This window comes from Daucus carota, chromosome 5, assembly GCF_001625215.2.
Source record: "Daucus carota subsp. sativus chromosome 5, DH1 v3.0, whole genome shotgun sequence".
NCBI lineage: Eukaryota > Viridiplantae > Streptophyta > Magnoliopsida > Apiales > Apiaceae > Daucus > Daucus carota.
Window position 1 is genome coordinate 448,866 of NC_030385.2, and position 15,440 is coordinate 464,305.

The window sequence follows — 15,440 nt, forward strand, 5'->3', positions numbered from 1 at the left end:
GACTACAACTTTCGACGGGAATCAGGTAAGGCAGGATGGCAAAGGAAAGGGCGCGCCCTCAGGGGTCGCGTCCACATGTAAATATATTGTATGAGAGGATGAGTGAGTCTCAATAACGACCCTTCCGAGGGATACGAAGACCTACCCTTACGAGGGATATGAAGACTAGTTACCAGGCTCATCTGGTAGTTGTCAGGCTCATCTGATAGTTCCCGGGCTCATCCGGGCATGATCTACAATCCTCAATCCTGCTATCTGCCGAGTTAACCCTCGTGTGGGGGCTTGAGGTGATCATGGCTCTTGAAGGCCCTCAGGGGTGACACGAAGGCCGATCATATGTCTGGATCCTGTATTCTGGTGAGTTAGCCCTCATTGGGGGATTGAGACGATCGTGTAACTTGGCTCCTTACTTGTCTTACCTCTTAGTGAGAACCTTCACTAAGGGGGAAGGGCGCGTCCCTACACCTCATGGAATTGGTCACGGCTCTACCAGACATCTCTTCCATGCTACGAAAAGTAACGGTTAGTGTTATCTCTCGTAGTGGAGATAATGTTGTATCCGTGATGTACTTGGACTAGGAGTCTGAGGTAGTTGGCCTCAAGGCTTAATTTTAACTGGAGTAGAACTCTAAGTGATAAGTCACCGGCTTAAGGTTGGTCTTATCCCCAAGAGGCCTAGTCTTGATCAAACTAGGAGTCTTGGTTCAATAGAACTACGTATGGCTTGATCCCCTATAAATATAGGGGTATGTAGGCACATTAGGGGATCATGAGTTGAGAGCACAAGGAGGCAACTCAAAACCCTAGTCTCAGCCACCCCTTAAAACACACAACCACCACTCTCCGGCAGCAAAACCACCGTCACAGATCTTGATTCCGGCCACGAACCTCATCTTTGTTGATTACCAAATTCCTCCATCAACACTGAGATTATTCATTTAAAGAAACAACCACCAAAGATGCTTGTTTTGGTGGACTGCTTCATATTTTGTGCCAGAGTTCTTGAGATGCAGTTTTGCGCTCAAACTTCAATATAAACTATCAAGATGAATTAAAAGCAAAAGTGTAATAAAGATTTGGAAAAATCTTAATTTCTCTGGTTGTCGCAGGGTGATAAACAATTGGTCAAATCCTCTCGTAACAAATTAAGATTTGAGGACAAATATGAACATGAATACAAATTATTGTTTCTGACATTAGAAGCTTGTGATATATTATTCGATTCGAAAATGATAATAAGGTCGTAGGAAAATTAGTCACTTAAATCTTTTAGAAAGTTTTCTTTGATTCAAAATTTTGCTGGAGATAATGTACGGAGTTTGGTAGGATTTGAAGTGGGTTTTATGTCAAGTAGACCACTCATCTCGCCAAAAAGTCTCAAGTAGAACATAGGTCTCCACGGCGACTCATTTAAAAGACTAAATCACTATAAAATATCTCACTGTTAATTTTTACAGAAAATATTAACGGAGCTGTTAAAGGAAGAGTGACATGACAGAGTCAAACGGGTAATTTGACCATGTCTATATATATATATATATATATATATATATATATATACACACATTTCTACAAAGAAGGTTGGGTTAGGGTTCATGTGCAAAGCTTTGAACAAATTACCATATACATATCCATCTAATTCCTTTCGCCTCTAACATCAGAATCGACCAAAAACCATAATCCCTATATCAACCAAGTCAAACTCGTAGTCCGTTATGCCCAGCATGTCAAACCATAACGTGGTCGTTTGCGAATGTGGGTTGTATGCTCAAGAACCTCCTGGACTACGAAGAACCCAAGGAGACGTTTCTGGAGTTGTCACAAAAGCAAGGTAAACCTTCATACTAACCTTGTTCGATCGCATTGAAGAGACAAACAGAGCTTTGATTCTGACTAGTAAATCCTCAATCGCAGCAAGATTACTCCTTTTCAAACCCTAAATCACAGCAGCATGAACTGTTCTTGGTCTTCCCCAAATTTGAAGCCGTAGACGATCGATAGTTTGCATCTGCTTGATAGTTGTATGCAGACATGTTTTGTTTTTGTTTTGATTTCATGTTTTGATTTTGTTTAATCTGTTTACAAGTCAGCGCCTACTGTATTGCCATATGTACTGTCATCCGTGCATTTCTAGCCGTTATTAACGGAGGATTTTTAATGTAACGTTTTCCGTTTAATTTTTTTGAAAAAGTTAACGGTGGGATATATTACAGTGATTTAGTCTTTTAAATGAGTCGCCATGGAGATCTATGTTCTACTTGAGACTTTTTAACGAGACGAGTGGATTACTTGATATAAACCCCGATTTGAAGTCGGAGGAGTCGCGTCAAAAGAAAATACTAAAAACATGGCAACAACGGCTGGGAATTTGATGGGGAGCAGGGTAGGCCATTGATTTGCCATTGATTTACCATAGCCACCATTACATACAAGTTGGGTAGACTGTAGATGCATACAAGTTAAATTTGCAGAAATTTTAATAAAGACAGATAAAATGATGGTGCTGCCGGCGTGTTCCCCCTTGCTATATCTATTTTATTTGCACACGTTATTTTCACCCCTTTATTACTATGCCTACTACACTGTTCCTTTCTTTTTAATTATTGTTCCTTAACATAGGGGCCGTTTGAGTTAACTTAAAATAAATGACTTCTTGCTTAAACTAGAGAAGTGAAGCAGAAGTAAAAAGTAAATAAGTTAATAAAGTATTTGAAAAAGATGTAGAAGCTGTGAGAGAAAAATTAACATTTTCAGCTTTTTAAAAATGCTTCTACTTATTTACACAAACGGGTTAAGAGAAGTAGAAGTCAAAATAACTTCTGCTTCTGCAAAACAAACATCACCGTAATCTCGTTCTATTATTTACTTGCACACTCAGCACAGAATAAAAGCCTTCTAGCTTCAAATACAAAGCCTTCTACTGTTGTGCATCTTTACTTGGACACGCAAATCACGTGATGCCCCTTCGTGCCTCTCGTTAACTACCCGAATTTTGGTTTTTGTCCGGTTCATACACAAAAAAATCAATTGAGGATTGAATTGGTCGAATTATATATATTATTTTTTGTATTATATATTATAATAATATCGTCAGATATTTATATGATATATTTATGACAAACGAAATTTTGTTCTAATATTCTTGTGGTAACTTATTTCCGATAATTTTATTTATTTTGTACTTTATTAGTATGAATCATGTATTTCTAATAAATGATTAAATTATAAATTCTATTATCTGGATCAGTTTATAGGTCTCTAAATGATATATTTTTTTATTTTGTTGATTTGTATGTAATTCTGAATTTTCGAGGAACTTAAAAATCTTGTTTCGACGGATCCATAGACAAGGCTTAGGCTTGTACTGTTGTGCCACATGTGCTGCTTTCACGGGCCTGATCAAACCTCGGAACCAAGTTGGCCCACGTTTGCTGGGCTTCAACATCCTTGTCTAGTTGTCTTACACTTTCAACAATAAATAACAAGAAAAAGACATAACCAAGGTCCAAGTGGACGTGATAAAATTTGATGGTCAACTCACCTAGCCACCAACTTCTGAGATGATACAGCTTCCTTAATCACTTGTGTGATATTAATAAGGTCAAAAATGGTCTTGCAAAAAAAAAAAAATCGATCAAAAAATGATATAAGTCGCATTCTGTCTTTTTACAAAACTGTTCGTGGCTCATTACCAACCCCTTTTACCTTTCATCTACTCCCATTATCACATTTCGTGTAGCATTTCCGTATTTAGTAAAGATGACTATGCAGCAGTCGCATTGGGAAGCCTAAACAATTTGGGCCGTTTGAATGAGCTTAAAATGAGTGCTTCTTGCTTAAAATAAAAAAGTGGAGTAGAAGTTAGACGCAAGTTAAGACTTATAAGTGATTAAAGTGTTTGGGAAATAAGTAGAAACCCTGAAACAAAAGCTAGCATTCCTAGTTTTTTATAAGTATTTTTCGACTTTGTACAAAATAAGTGCTTCTACCTTATAAACCCAGAAACCGGCTTTAAAAGCCTTTGCCAAACAGCCACTTTATCTTCGCAATACTACTTCTCTTCTGAAGATTACACCAAACTATGCATTTTGATTGTTGAATCATGATATTGAAATATCCGGGACAAAAACAATTGACGTGTATTTTAAAGAGGCAAAGACGAATTTTATTCGGGCTTTTACCTCAAGTTGATGATTTGTAAAATAATTTCTCTGCTGATTGTTAAAGGACTATAGTTTAAGCGGAAATCGCCCCGCCCATTTCTGTATGTGGACGACGGAACCTAGATTTCGAAACAGTCGGGAACAAAATAATAGACAGTTCAATTCTGTGGGTTAGCTCCGACCCAGACAGAGGCAACTGAACAATTCATCTTCGCAATATAAACGACAACTGAAAATTTTATATGATGATTAATGTCAACCCTTGCTATTACAAAAATCCCTCAATACATAACATGGTCTGTATCGGTTTAAACCGGTACAACCACGTAAAAAAAACTACAGGGGAATTGAGGAATCATTTACAAAAGGAGAAACCTGATTAGTTTCATCTACAAATATTCAGTTTTTATGTCTGGTTTATTGTAAACTTGTACTCAGGCTCTAAATTTCTCCGCCGTTTGCCATCATGCTTCACTTGCTCAGATCTTGCTACCTAAGGCTGTTGCTTTCTTACCGTGCAACCTAAACTCCGAGGTTTAGAAAAAAAAAAAACACTATAGGCATGAGCAGCTACTGAATTTACATAAACCTGTCGTCGGTAAAAAAATTATATATATATTTGTGCAATTCCAAATGCGCAGCAAGAGGATGAGACGGTGTCTAAATCTCCAGAACAATATCTGCAAACCGAAAGACACTAGATCAGGATATTGTTCGAGGTTAAAAAATGTTTTTCAGTCTGTCGGTTACTAGGAATGGAAAAGTTGATGAATATAACTTACATTCTGAATCTGTTTTGTCCCATTTACTCTTTTGAACATTTGGCTTGTCTTCTTTTTCCTCTTGTTTTCTCATGTTTGGCATCTGTACATCTTCTATGTATTTTTTCATTGATGATGCTCGAGACGTATTCTGAGGGGAGATCTTCTTGGAAAGCATTGTCCTCAAAAGCTGCATTTCGCCATACAATCGCCATCAGAAACAAATTATATAGGATGCCACAGTTCACAGATTATAGAATTCCAAAGCTCTACTTTATTCGAATAATTTTAGTATTAGATTATGTGAATAAGAAAATAATCATAAATGCTACAGAAATTACCTTCTCCATTCTTGATTCTGGAAGTGTGTCCCTGAAACTGGGAGTTGGCGCGAATCCACTTCTGCAGACAAACATTTTCTTCAAGAGAAAAGAAACGGATTTTTTACCAATCGATTTCTTATTGCTTTCCATGCAAGCATCTCTACATCGACCAAGAATCACTTTAATTGTTCTGTCAATGTCTTCTTCGTCTTCGTTATCTTCATCAATCAAGTCATTGCATACTGTACTAGATAGTCTACGGTCCACCTCCAAGCTTGACGGGCAATTAAGAAATCTGTCCAGGGGAAGATTAGCAATTCTCTCATCAACTTTAGCAGCTGGTTTTCGTGATAACAGATTAGTCAACTGTTTTTGTAGCTTTTCAACTTCTTCGGGGGTAAATTCTGCAGCCAATTCTTGAGAAAGAGATTGATCATCATCTTCAAGTCTCTGTCTCTCTCTGTTGTCTGGGAGATCATTTGTACCAAAAGTTCCAATTGTCAGCATTCCGTTAGACCAGTCATTGAATTCTTCATTTTTTGTTTCTTGAATCAATTTATCTGTGGAATGGAAATCAGAAAAGAATTAGACAATAGAATACAAGAATACAATATAACGCTCCATACTGTAATCTCTCATGCACCAGCAGTTATTCATAATCAAATAGATTGTGTGTAAACTTACTATTAGTTGAGGTCGAGTTTGATTTTGTGGTCTCTTTCCCTCTGTGAAGCTTATTTTGCATCCAGCTGAAGAACTGCAATAACAAACAACAAACTTAGCTTCTGAAAAAATTGATCTTGTTGTAAAAGAAGCTAAAAAACAAACAAGACATCATCGTTGTTTTACCTTCATTTGTTATATAATGCAAGAAGTATGGCTGAATCGACGATGAATCAAGGAAAGAATACTAGTAAGTTGTGGTAAGAAGAGTTTTGCAGCTGTTTATGAAAGCTATGCTTGATAATGTGCATTAGGTACTCAGATTATTAAGTAGATCCTAGAAGCCAATGAAAGTTAAGCTTTGGGAGTAATAAACTATTAAAAACATGGATATTTGCGACGAAAACCTTCACACAGCTTCTCATTGGTCCAAATTTCGAGCTGAGCCTTTGACAGATGAGTTCTCTGTATACTCTACATACATGATACATGTACCCAAGTATCACTGTCTACTCAAGCATACTGGCCGATAAAATAGTCCTGATTATAATGCAGACATACGTGGACGATGATAGTCGCGTCGGGTCCACAGCGATCAATCACAGATTATGCATTTCAAATAATATTTGTTGCTGATGACTCGGGAGTAAGTCCACAGACATGAGGTTAATCTGCGAGACACGGTAGTTAGAGCACCTAATCACTAATTAAACTAATTAAGGGTGTGGTCCTGGCGGGGATGCAAGGCATATGTCGCCAGAAAACAGTCCATCCTACAAGATCAGACCAACACGTGTGCTCAGGCCTCTGCGTTTTTCTTCTTAATCCTGTTTCCTTTCCTAAATCTCAATTTGTCCTATATAATCAGCCTGATCAATTTGTTATCAGAAAGTTATCAAGGGATTACGATTACTCTAAATACGTAGTCCTCATTATAAGCCATCTACATGGAAGACAGTGTCCATCTATTGAGATTCGAGGATTGTTAATAATCTATAAACTTGTTATTACTAGTTCAATCGATCATCGACACAGCAGCAACTTGGACAAAAGTATCAGTAAGCTTATACTATTGATTTCTCGAGATGCATGTAACAGACCAGTAAGAATGGAGTCGAGCAGAATCACTGCAACCAAGATGCAACTTTTTCCCTGAGATTAAACTATAACAAGGCATGTGCAGATGAGCCACTAGTCAACCTATATTTGGGCAAAGGGGATGAAACTTTCCATTTCTGGAAAGCTCCACGTTTGCTAACTACTATAAATAAACATAGCAATGTCGTGGATCTCTACCCTCCATGAAATTGCACCCCTTTTTTGACTAAGCTCGTGATTCATAGATATCATCAATTAAATACTATATCTCAGTAATGCTGTATTAAGATTTGACTTAAAACTCGAGATCAATAAAACCGAATATAATTGAATCCTTTAAAGTAGAGAAAGGTCTTCGAAATGTGAGATCAGATTCACCTTATTCGCATCAGAAGTTCAAGTATGACATAGTTGTTCGAGATCAGAATGTACACATACAAAGCCTGTTAGGCTAGGCTGTTATCAGGATTGTTATATCTACACTAACCGCAGCATTGGTCACATGAATCACAGATCTCGCAACAGCAGCTGAGGCATTGGAAACATGCGAGGGCAGTACAAAGTTGGGTAAATGCCACAGCACATTTATCATTTACTTGTGAACAGGCCTGAATGAAGCACATGCAACAGCATCGATCCATTAGACTCCCACAAAAATTCGTCGCCGCCTTCATCATAAAATCTTTAGATACGTGCAACTTTGGTTCTCCACTGCCAAGAGGAAGATTCTCAGATGTAGCCATTAAGTCACCAAAACCGATACCCGTGTTCCTGAGAAATATTACTTTCCTGCCATTCATCCCCATCATCTGTGGCACAATATTTTCAGCAATCAGCAATTCAGAAGAAATGCACGAAAATATGATAAAATGTTGAATCTCAAATTTATCATTGTGCAACTTAAAATATATAATGTGTTCAAAAAATTGTTGATCAAGTAGAAGTAGCTAGCTACATGTAATAATAATCATAACTAGCTGAAAGCTTACCTCTTGTACTAGAACTGGGCCAGACGATTGCTTTCCTTTATCAGTCTGGACTAAAATCAAGCTGGTATACTCTGATGGAATTCCTGTCTGAATACTCATCTTTGCAACCTAAAAGCATGGGAATAACTCAATTAATCAGAAGCGGATACAATGCATAACAATTTTAGGCAGGCAAAATCTTTAAAAATTACTTGAAGAACAAACAACTCTTGTTCTACACAAATACTACATCTGCAAATACATGTTACATGCATCAATCCTTTGAGGCATCGTACCAGATTATAATGTCGATTTATTTCTATAAGCACATCAAAAAGATAAAAAACTAACCTTCTCCTCTAGTGGTTTGCTTCCAGACAACCAAGCATGACATGTGAGTGTATCAATATGCCTTCTTGCAAGTACCTGCTTTGAAGAATGAGGGTTAGATGCAAATCCGTGTAGAAGTGCGACGTATTTATTCGAAAAATCAAAACATATACGGAATTGACTCTGCATTATAAATGCAACGTTGTTTCAGAGGCAGTTGACCTGATTATTGATGTAAAACAAATGCTGTATACATAATCATTGATCAGCAAAAGACTATTCAAATCAGACACTGATGAATATATGTTCTTGATCGTCAGATAATTAAGTTGAAATTTTTAATTCAAAATTTTAGAAATTACCCTGTCTAGAGGAATGTCCTTTGCATTTTGTGCTTTCACATCTACCACAAACCTACTCAAATCTGACAAGGTGCCACTAGCTTTAAGCGTATCAGGGAATTTCCCAGAATATCTGCCTGATACGATCACTGGACAGCCGGCAGAAAGGTCTGGAATACGAGATGGGTACATCTGTGCATGAGGATATACAAAGACAATCAAGTGAGATGATCACATGAATAAAAAACCAAACAAGAGCACTACATGGAATTGGAAATGATGATTTATTAATCTCGCCATTTGTCAAAAAATGGAGAAATATATATTAGAAAAACTAGAGCTAGAGATTAAGTCTTCTGCAATTACAGAGGAAAATACAATCCCTCGTGCATGAAAGCCACTCTCTTAATGAGACCCCGGTGGTGAAAACAAACAAAACCCTCACCCCCTCAGCATACAAGCCTGAGGCACTCGATTTGATACCAATTACTACCAAACACAGGTAGAATGTGTAATTTGTCAATTATTATTAGTTATGTTTTTGCATAATCAAATATAAGGTAACAGGACTACTCATTACTAACTAGTATCAAACAATAAAATAACGCTAACCTTATCCTCGGAGATACAAATTGGAGTTAGTATCATATATCTATACAAAACCTCAGTGAAAAAATTACATTAAATGCAGTCTACTCAACTAAAATGAACATATCAGATCCCTATAGTATACCATATTAAGTTGATGAACCTTGAATGTCATCTCCTAGTGTAGCAGGAATCATTCAAAAACCAAAGAGGCGTATTGAACAATGTACCTCTAATTTATCAATGTGTTCCAGGGCATCAATTTTGATATTTGTAAGAATGAGAGATGAACTGCTGTCAAATAGCCTTTGCATTCGGAAGGTGATGGAATCTGAGAAAATAATCATCAAAATATATAGTTCAAAGTTTAGATACCATCATTCAAGAAGACTAGTAACTAGATAACATGAAGACTTCTTGTCAAGAAACATATTTGAGTTACTTTTCCTTGATAACTAAACTGAGGCAATAAATTGTCACAACCAACTCTAAACAGATAAATATTACATTGATAGTGTTTAGCATTATATAATGCAGTCCGCGAAGACAAAAACTAAAAGAAGTATTAACATACAAATTATAATATAATTTTAATGTGTAATACAAAGAACTGACCAATATCATATGCAGCATCATAATAACCTCTTCCAATTTGCGCAAGCATTTGTAGGAAGAAATGATTACAGTATGAACCTGTAATGGTGAACTTGCATGAAAATAATTTTAAAATCAAATGCATAAACAGTACAGCTGATTATTTCTTTTACAATTTTCTTAGTTGCTGACAGAAGAGGCAAATAAAAGTGAAGGCTAACCTATCCCAAATGTGCATATACGAGGAGAATCGGGACCCCAGTCTAAGAAGAGTTTTTTAATGTTGTTGCAAATGTCACGTTCATTTTCAACGGCCCCGTCCGTGATGAGAAAAATTAAAGGAACTGAATCACCAGTTTCCGCAACCATTTCTATTGCCTGTAGCAAGCATATTAATATACACCTCAGATATATCACAATTGTCCAGATTAAAATACAAGTATAAATTTTAGAAACACGTTAATAGCTCCAACAAGCATATATATGAGGAATACTAGCAGATTGAAAATGCAACTTCATACCTGATTTAGAGGTGACACGATGTTTGTGCCACCTTTTGCAATTAAATTTGTACTGATCCATTCTGCAGCTTTTTCGATTGTCTCATTTGATGCAAGTTCTATGGACGGTGAGAACGCTGCGCTAATCTCATTGAAGGCAATAATGTTAAAAGAATCCGTCTGGGAGAGGTTTGAAATGGCTTCTAGTAGTGCAGTTTTTGCAGACTCGATGGCGCCTCCCTGCATGCTTCCACTTATATCCACAACAAAGATTATGACCTTTCTGAAAACCTATAACATTCATTGAGATGGCATAAGAGTACAGATAAGCTAAGGGAAAAATAAATGAAAAAAAAAAAAAAAAAAAAACTATGTTACGCTCTGTTGTACAAACATTAACTTAACCTTTATATCAAACAATAGATAAACTTCTCAAGCATAATTTTGTTATATATACAAGTGGAAATTAAAATATTTCATACTCCTGAATATTATAATAAAATGGCATAGGCATGAAGAATATGTTTATATTTAAATGAACCTTTCTACAAAGGTCACTCCCTGGGAATAGGGTAAAGCAGAACATCTCTCTCTGGTCATGATCATGAGGAGATGGAGCACGCAATAGGAGACCAGCAGATATATCACTCGAACAAACCTGATGAACCATAAACAGTCAAATATATCACGAAGGCTGAACATCTGATTTTGGAGAAAGCATATTGAAATAAGAAGTGCATTATTCAAACAAAAGATGTATAGAGTCTTACAGAATAAGAAAAAAAGAAGTCAGTGCTGGAAAATGACACAACTTCAGCCTCATATAAGAGGAGCAGCTCCCCTGCTCCGCGTCTTATTTCCTGCATAGAGATACAAAAGATTATGACTACATAGTTCACAAGTTCTAATTCCACAGATTAAAATTATGTAACAACGCATCCCGTTACCTTAAACGGATGACTAGTGGTTTTGCACAGGACCTGTGTCCCAATACCAGCCTTCAGATTCAGCTGAATTTTTTCTGTTTTATTGATATTACTAGCTACAGGTATTACATATGTCGGAAAACTAAACGGAACAGAGAGGCAGAATTGACCATCTTGATACACCATTTTCTGAGACCATCTGACTTTGACATGGAGATTGGACCCGCCTTCAACCTTCTCCAAATTAGATAAAAATATAAATTGCATTCTTATTTTGATTCACAAAAAATCGCTATGAACTAGATGAAAAATAACCTGAGAAACTTTGAATGTGTATATTTGGCGTTTGAGCAGGCAACCATCCTTTGCATTATCCTTGTTTTCTGTATCACACGTATCTCTGGTAGCAATCAATTGGGTATAGAATGAACTTCTAGTCGTACTGACTTCAACACCTAGAACTGAACCCTGTTAGCCATATCATTTCTTCTGAGAACTAGGAATCAGGAATTATAAGATGCCAATATCAAGCTATTGCATAGTTGTGTATAAGATCTGGATAGCTGAATAAGCGATGTAGATGTATTACATATTCTCATTGCTTATGCAAGCAATTAACTAACTATTATCAGACATCAATAGTACAAGACAATCTCATAAACACGCACATACACAGAGAAAGAATACTAACACAGCGGTCAGTCATCCTATATGAGCAAGATCCAAATATAATCATCACCCGTAACTTCATATTAACAAAGCATTTACTTTGTTAAAATACACGGTAGTAAAAATATTGATTTTCCCATTTTTAACTATTATAACCAAATTCACACTGAAAATTAACAAACCATTCTGCAAACACACAATTGTAGACCTGTTCAACTGGATTCTTTTTGTTTGATAAAGAAACATCACTGACAGCTTTTGTTCAACTCGGAAACACACATTCATAAACTACAATCATTTTAATACTCACCCTTTTTTTATACCGTCAAAATTTAGTCAAGTATTCATTTCTTAAAAACCGTTCTAATCAAAGTGGCTCATACAATTCGGGACGGAGGGAGCATAGAATACCTGTTCGCCCATGGGGATCGCAATGCGACAATCACACGTTTTATTAGCAAGCACACAATGAACTCGCCAGCTTCCACTCACACTAACAAACGCAGTGTCCAAATAACAATCCACCTCCATCTCCACCCCATGCATGTGTAACGGTATTAACGCCGGCGGCTCACACAGTCCGTACACGTACGGCTGGTACGTCGGAATATCCGGGTTGTCCACTACGCCTGGCTCCTTGATCTCCGCGTAAACCATGGGCCCCCTGGGCAGCCACGTGTCCGACGATGACTTCTCCATCACGGAAGCCTTGGGCGCCGACACTTGCCTTCCGTAGTAGATGCGCTTCGACAGCTTCAGCCCGAAAGCTACTGAGCTCGATAACTGATCCGCCATTTGTACGAGACCTCTTGGTCAGATGATATCTCTCTCGCTCTCGCTTATCGCAGTTTTTAAAACCAGCTAGGCAATGTGAAGAGAGAATTGGATGAATAAGCGGTGTAAACGTTTGGGATTGAAAAGGACGGGTGAAAAGAGTGAGGCGAATAGAAAGAGACGAGGCTAGTTATATCATGGAGGCCATGGTAGATTGGTTGGTGTAAGAAATAATTCTTGATTATTCACATTTTTTTCTTTTTATTTTTTTAGTTACTGAGGTTTTGGCTTTTGGGAACAGTTAGGTTGCTGGTGCATTTATGTTTTCTACTGTTACGTGACCAATAATTATTGCATTTCTCTGTATCTTTCCACTCGCATGGCTGAGTTTTTTTTCTGTGTTTTCCCCTGTATTATGCATTTACAATTGACTTTTTACATACTTTTACCCTCTACAAGTTACTGCATGTAAATTCTTAGTAATTCTAGTCTTGGTTCTACTAATCACTAATTTGGCGGATTCATTTTCAATTAATTTCTTGTAAGATTTCGATTCGAATTTCAATATTTGATTAATTGTTATAGATTCTTTCATGTGGTATATTAAATTATGTAATTACATATTTAACTTTAGATAATTCTGTTGAAAATTATATTTAATTATAATAAATTGCAAGTGATTGTAAATGTCGAAAAATGAGCGTTCAGGACAATACTAATATTATAGAAACAACCAGAAAATCAAGTTAAATCAAATAATAAAACAACTAAAACAATGTACCCACTTACTTCTCCCATTATCATTAGTGTGTTTGTAAATGATGTATTTTTCTCTGGAAGGCTCTTTTTCATGCTTGAGTTTTTCTCCGTTTTACTGTTGCGGGATTTTAACGAAGCCTTTCTTGATGAGTTATTTTTTCAGACATTGAATGTGATATTGTCTAGATGTTCAGAGTACTTGCATACTTTCGATTAGATGATATAGTTCTTTTGGACGAAGAAACTCTATTTTTTCGGTCATTATATTTTCGATTAATGGAATTATTCCTTATGACAAAAAATAAAAAAAAATAATATATTAAATATTATTATAATATATCCGATTGTTAATCCGATTAATTCTAAATCATCTGATCAATCTCTAATCAACATCTGCATTGATTATTAACCATTCCCCATTTTTACAGCGATCGGAATGTAAGCTAGTTGTTCCCTTAGAATTCGGGTGAGATACATTAGTGTAAAGTCTTTCTTGCTTTAGCAAGTGTTTGAATAATTTAAGGTCAAGGGCCGGGGGTAGGGCTTAAAAAATGGGATTCATAGGTTTAGTTATACTTTGCTTTAGTGGTGATAGCGTGACACTAATCTCCACTTTAGGAATCTCATCCTTGATTGTTTCATGTGTAATTATATTGTCCATCGCTCCATTATTAAAAAAGTGAGCACCGGCCGTATCCGTACATAAATACCAGGCCTCGTTTTGTATTGTGTTGCATCACCAACATAGACCGAGTCTCTCCACATTTCCGGACATTGCCGTGAAAGTCCAATATTTTAATCTAGTTATTAAGTTATCAAGACGATTCGAAAATTTCCATAATATCTTTCGCATGAGAAAATGGGAACAAGCTGGGCTTCTTAAACATGATATTCCAGAAGATATGAATGTCTTAAGCTATGATTGCTGAAAGAGTTGAAATTTGATCAAGGGGACCAGTTTTATTAGTTTGACGATGTTACAAAATCTTACAGCTGTTCATGAACACAGTGGAGCCGAGTTTTGACCGAGCCGAGTTTTAGATTTTTTCTTATCGAATCGAGCCGAGCTATCTTATCGAACAAAAAATTGTGTTCGAGCTCGAGCTCGTTTACTAACGAGCCGAACACTAGTTTGTTCACGAACAAATACGAGCCGAGCCAGAAAAAAATAAGATCAAACCGCTACTTGACTCTTAAAATAGAAATTCAAATAAAATTTTTAGTGTGTTTTGAATTCGGCGTTCAATAACATGTATATGTTACAAAATTATCTTGAAAATATTTCATTTTTTTTAGTTTTAACGAGCCGAACTTGAGCTAAGCTGAACACATTAAAAGCTCAGCTCGAGCTCGTTTCTTAACGAACACATTTATGTGTTCGAGCTCGAGCTCGAGTTCTTAACGAACCGAGCTTGAGCTTGCACGCGAACAACTCTGTTTGTGAACCGCCTACGAAATCTTCATGCTCCTAGTGATTACTGAACCAAAGTTAGAGCCTCCTACAGTTGTAGCGTTGTGTCAACTGTGTGTGCCACCCCCATATCTTTCGTAAATTTGGGATTAGATTTGTCTTCCCATTTTGTCCTCTTTTGCTTATCTTTCCCCACACATACGAGATTCGTGTTTCACCAAATTTCTGTTACTCTCTCTTACATGACTCATCCATCTTTTATCATTAACATTTCTGCATCACAATTTTGATCAGATTAATTTCCTAATATTGATATACGGTAGTTATTGAACTGGAATAGCTGCGTGGAGGCTAATTTATAAAAAAATTATATGGAGAAGCTTTTTTCTCATGTATCTTGTTGAAATATATAAAGATTATTCAAACTCTGTCCAATATTTGTTCAAAATAATTGATTATATTTATGGGACAAAACAGTTCATTTTTCAAATACGATCATAATTAAGTATCAAAATAACTATAAAAATGAGCAACTTTTAATATTATGAAGCTAGCATTCTCAACTTTTTAAA

The 15,440-nt window shown here is 36.5% G+C and overlaps 2 protein-coding genes across 3 annotated transcripts; both read right to left on the reverse strand.

Moving 5' to 3' along the window:
* Positions 1 to 4,389: 4,389 nt before the first annotated feature.
* On the reverse strand, positions 4,390 to 7,194 carry LOC108222444 (protein DEEPER ROOTING 1). Its single transcript, XM_064094159.1, has 5 exons — positions 6,097 to 7,194; positions 5,932 to 6,004; positions 5,266 to 5,807; positions 4,946 to 5,114; positions 4,390 to 4,843 (listed from the first exon to the last, which is right to left on the reverse strand). The coding sequence occupies exons 1-5, from the start codon at positions 6,100 to 6,102 to the stop codon at positions 4,824 to 4,826; spliced, it is 810 nt and encodes a 269-aa protein (XP_063950229.1). The 5' UTR covers positions 6,103 to 7,194; the 3' UTR covers positions 4,390 to 4,823.
* Positions 7,195 to 7,316: 122 nt separating this feature from the next.
* LOC108219666 (uncharacterized) lies at positions 7,317 to 12,916 on the reverse strand. 2 transcript variants are annotated; one of them, XM_017393155.2, is made up of 13 exons: positions 12,336 to 12,916; positions 11,571 to 11,723; positions 11,277 to 11,489; positions 11,100 to 11,189; positions 10,871 to 10,987; positions 10,351 to 10,620; positions 10,051 to 10,207; positions 9,851 to 9,928; positions 9,466 to 9,566; positions 8,669 to 8,839; positions 8,328 to 8,402; positions 7,998 to 8,105; positions 7,317 to 7,817 (listed from the first exon to the last, which is right to left on the reverse strand). In XM_017393155.2, exons 1-13 carry the CDS (start codon positions 12,717 to 12,719, stop codon positions 7,491 to 7,493), a joined length of 2,244 nt encoding a protein of 747 aa, XP_017248644.1. In that variant the 5' UTR covers positions 12,720 to 12,916; the 3' UTR covers positions 7,317 to 7,490. The 2 variants fall into 2 exon arrangements, with proteins under 2 accessions (XP_017248644.1, XP_017248645.1); XM_017393156.2 differs by having other exon boundaries at positions 11,571 to 11,710; positions 12,336 to 12,474.
* Between the last annotated feature and the right edge of the window lie 2,524 nt (positions 12,917 to 15,440).

Coding starts and splice junctions, on each gene's coding strand:
- LOC108222444 (XM_064094159.1), bottom strand. Junction 5,808..5,931: donor AAACTCGACCTCAACTAATA/GTAAGTTTACAC, acceptor TCCATTCCACAG/ATAAATTGATTCAAGAAACA. Junction 5,115..5,265: donor CAGAATCAAGAATGGAGAAG/GTAATTTCTGTA, acceptor GGCGAAATGCAG/CTTTTGAGGACAATGCTTTC.
- LOC108219666 (XM_017393155.2), bottom strand. CDS start 12,719: ATGGCGGATCAGTTATCGAGCTCAGTAGCTTTCGGGCTGAAGCTGTCG. Junction 10,208..10,350: donor TCGTGTCACCTCTAAATCAG/GTATGAAGTTGC, acceptor TGCTTGCTACAG/GCAATAGAAATGGTTGCGGA. Junction 9,929..10,050: donor TATATGCACATTTGGGATAG/GTTAGCCTTCAC, acceptor TCACCATTACAG/GTTCATACTGTAATCATTTC.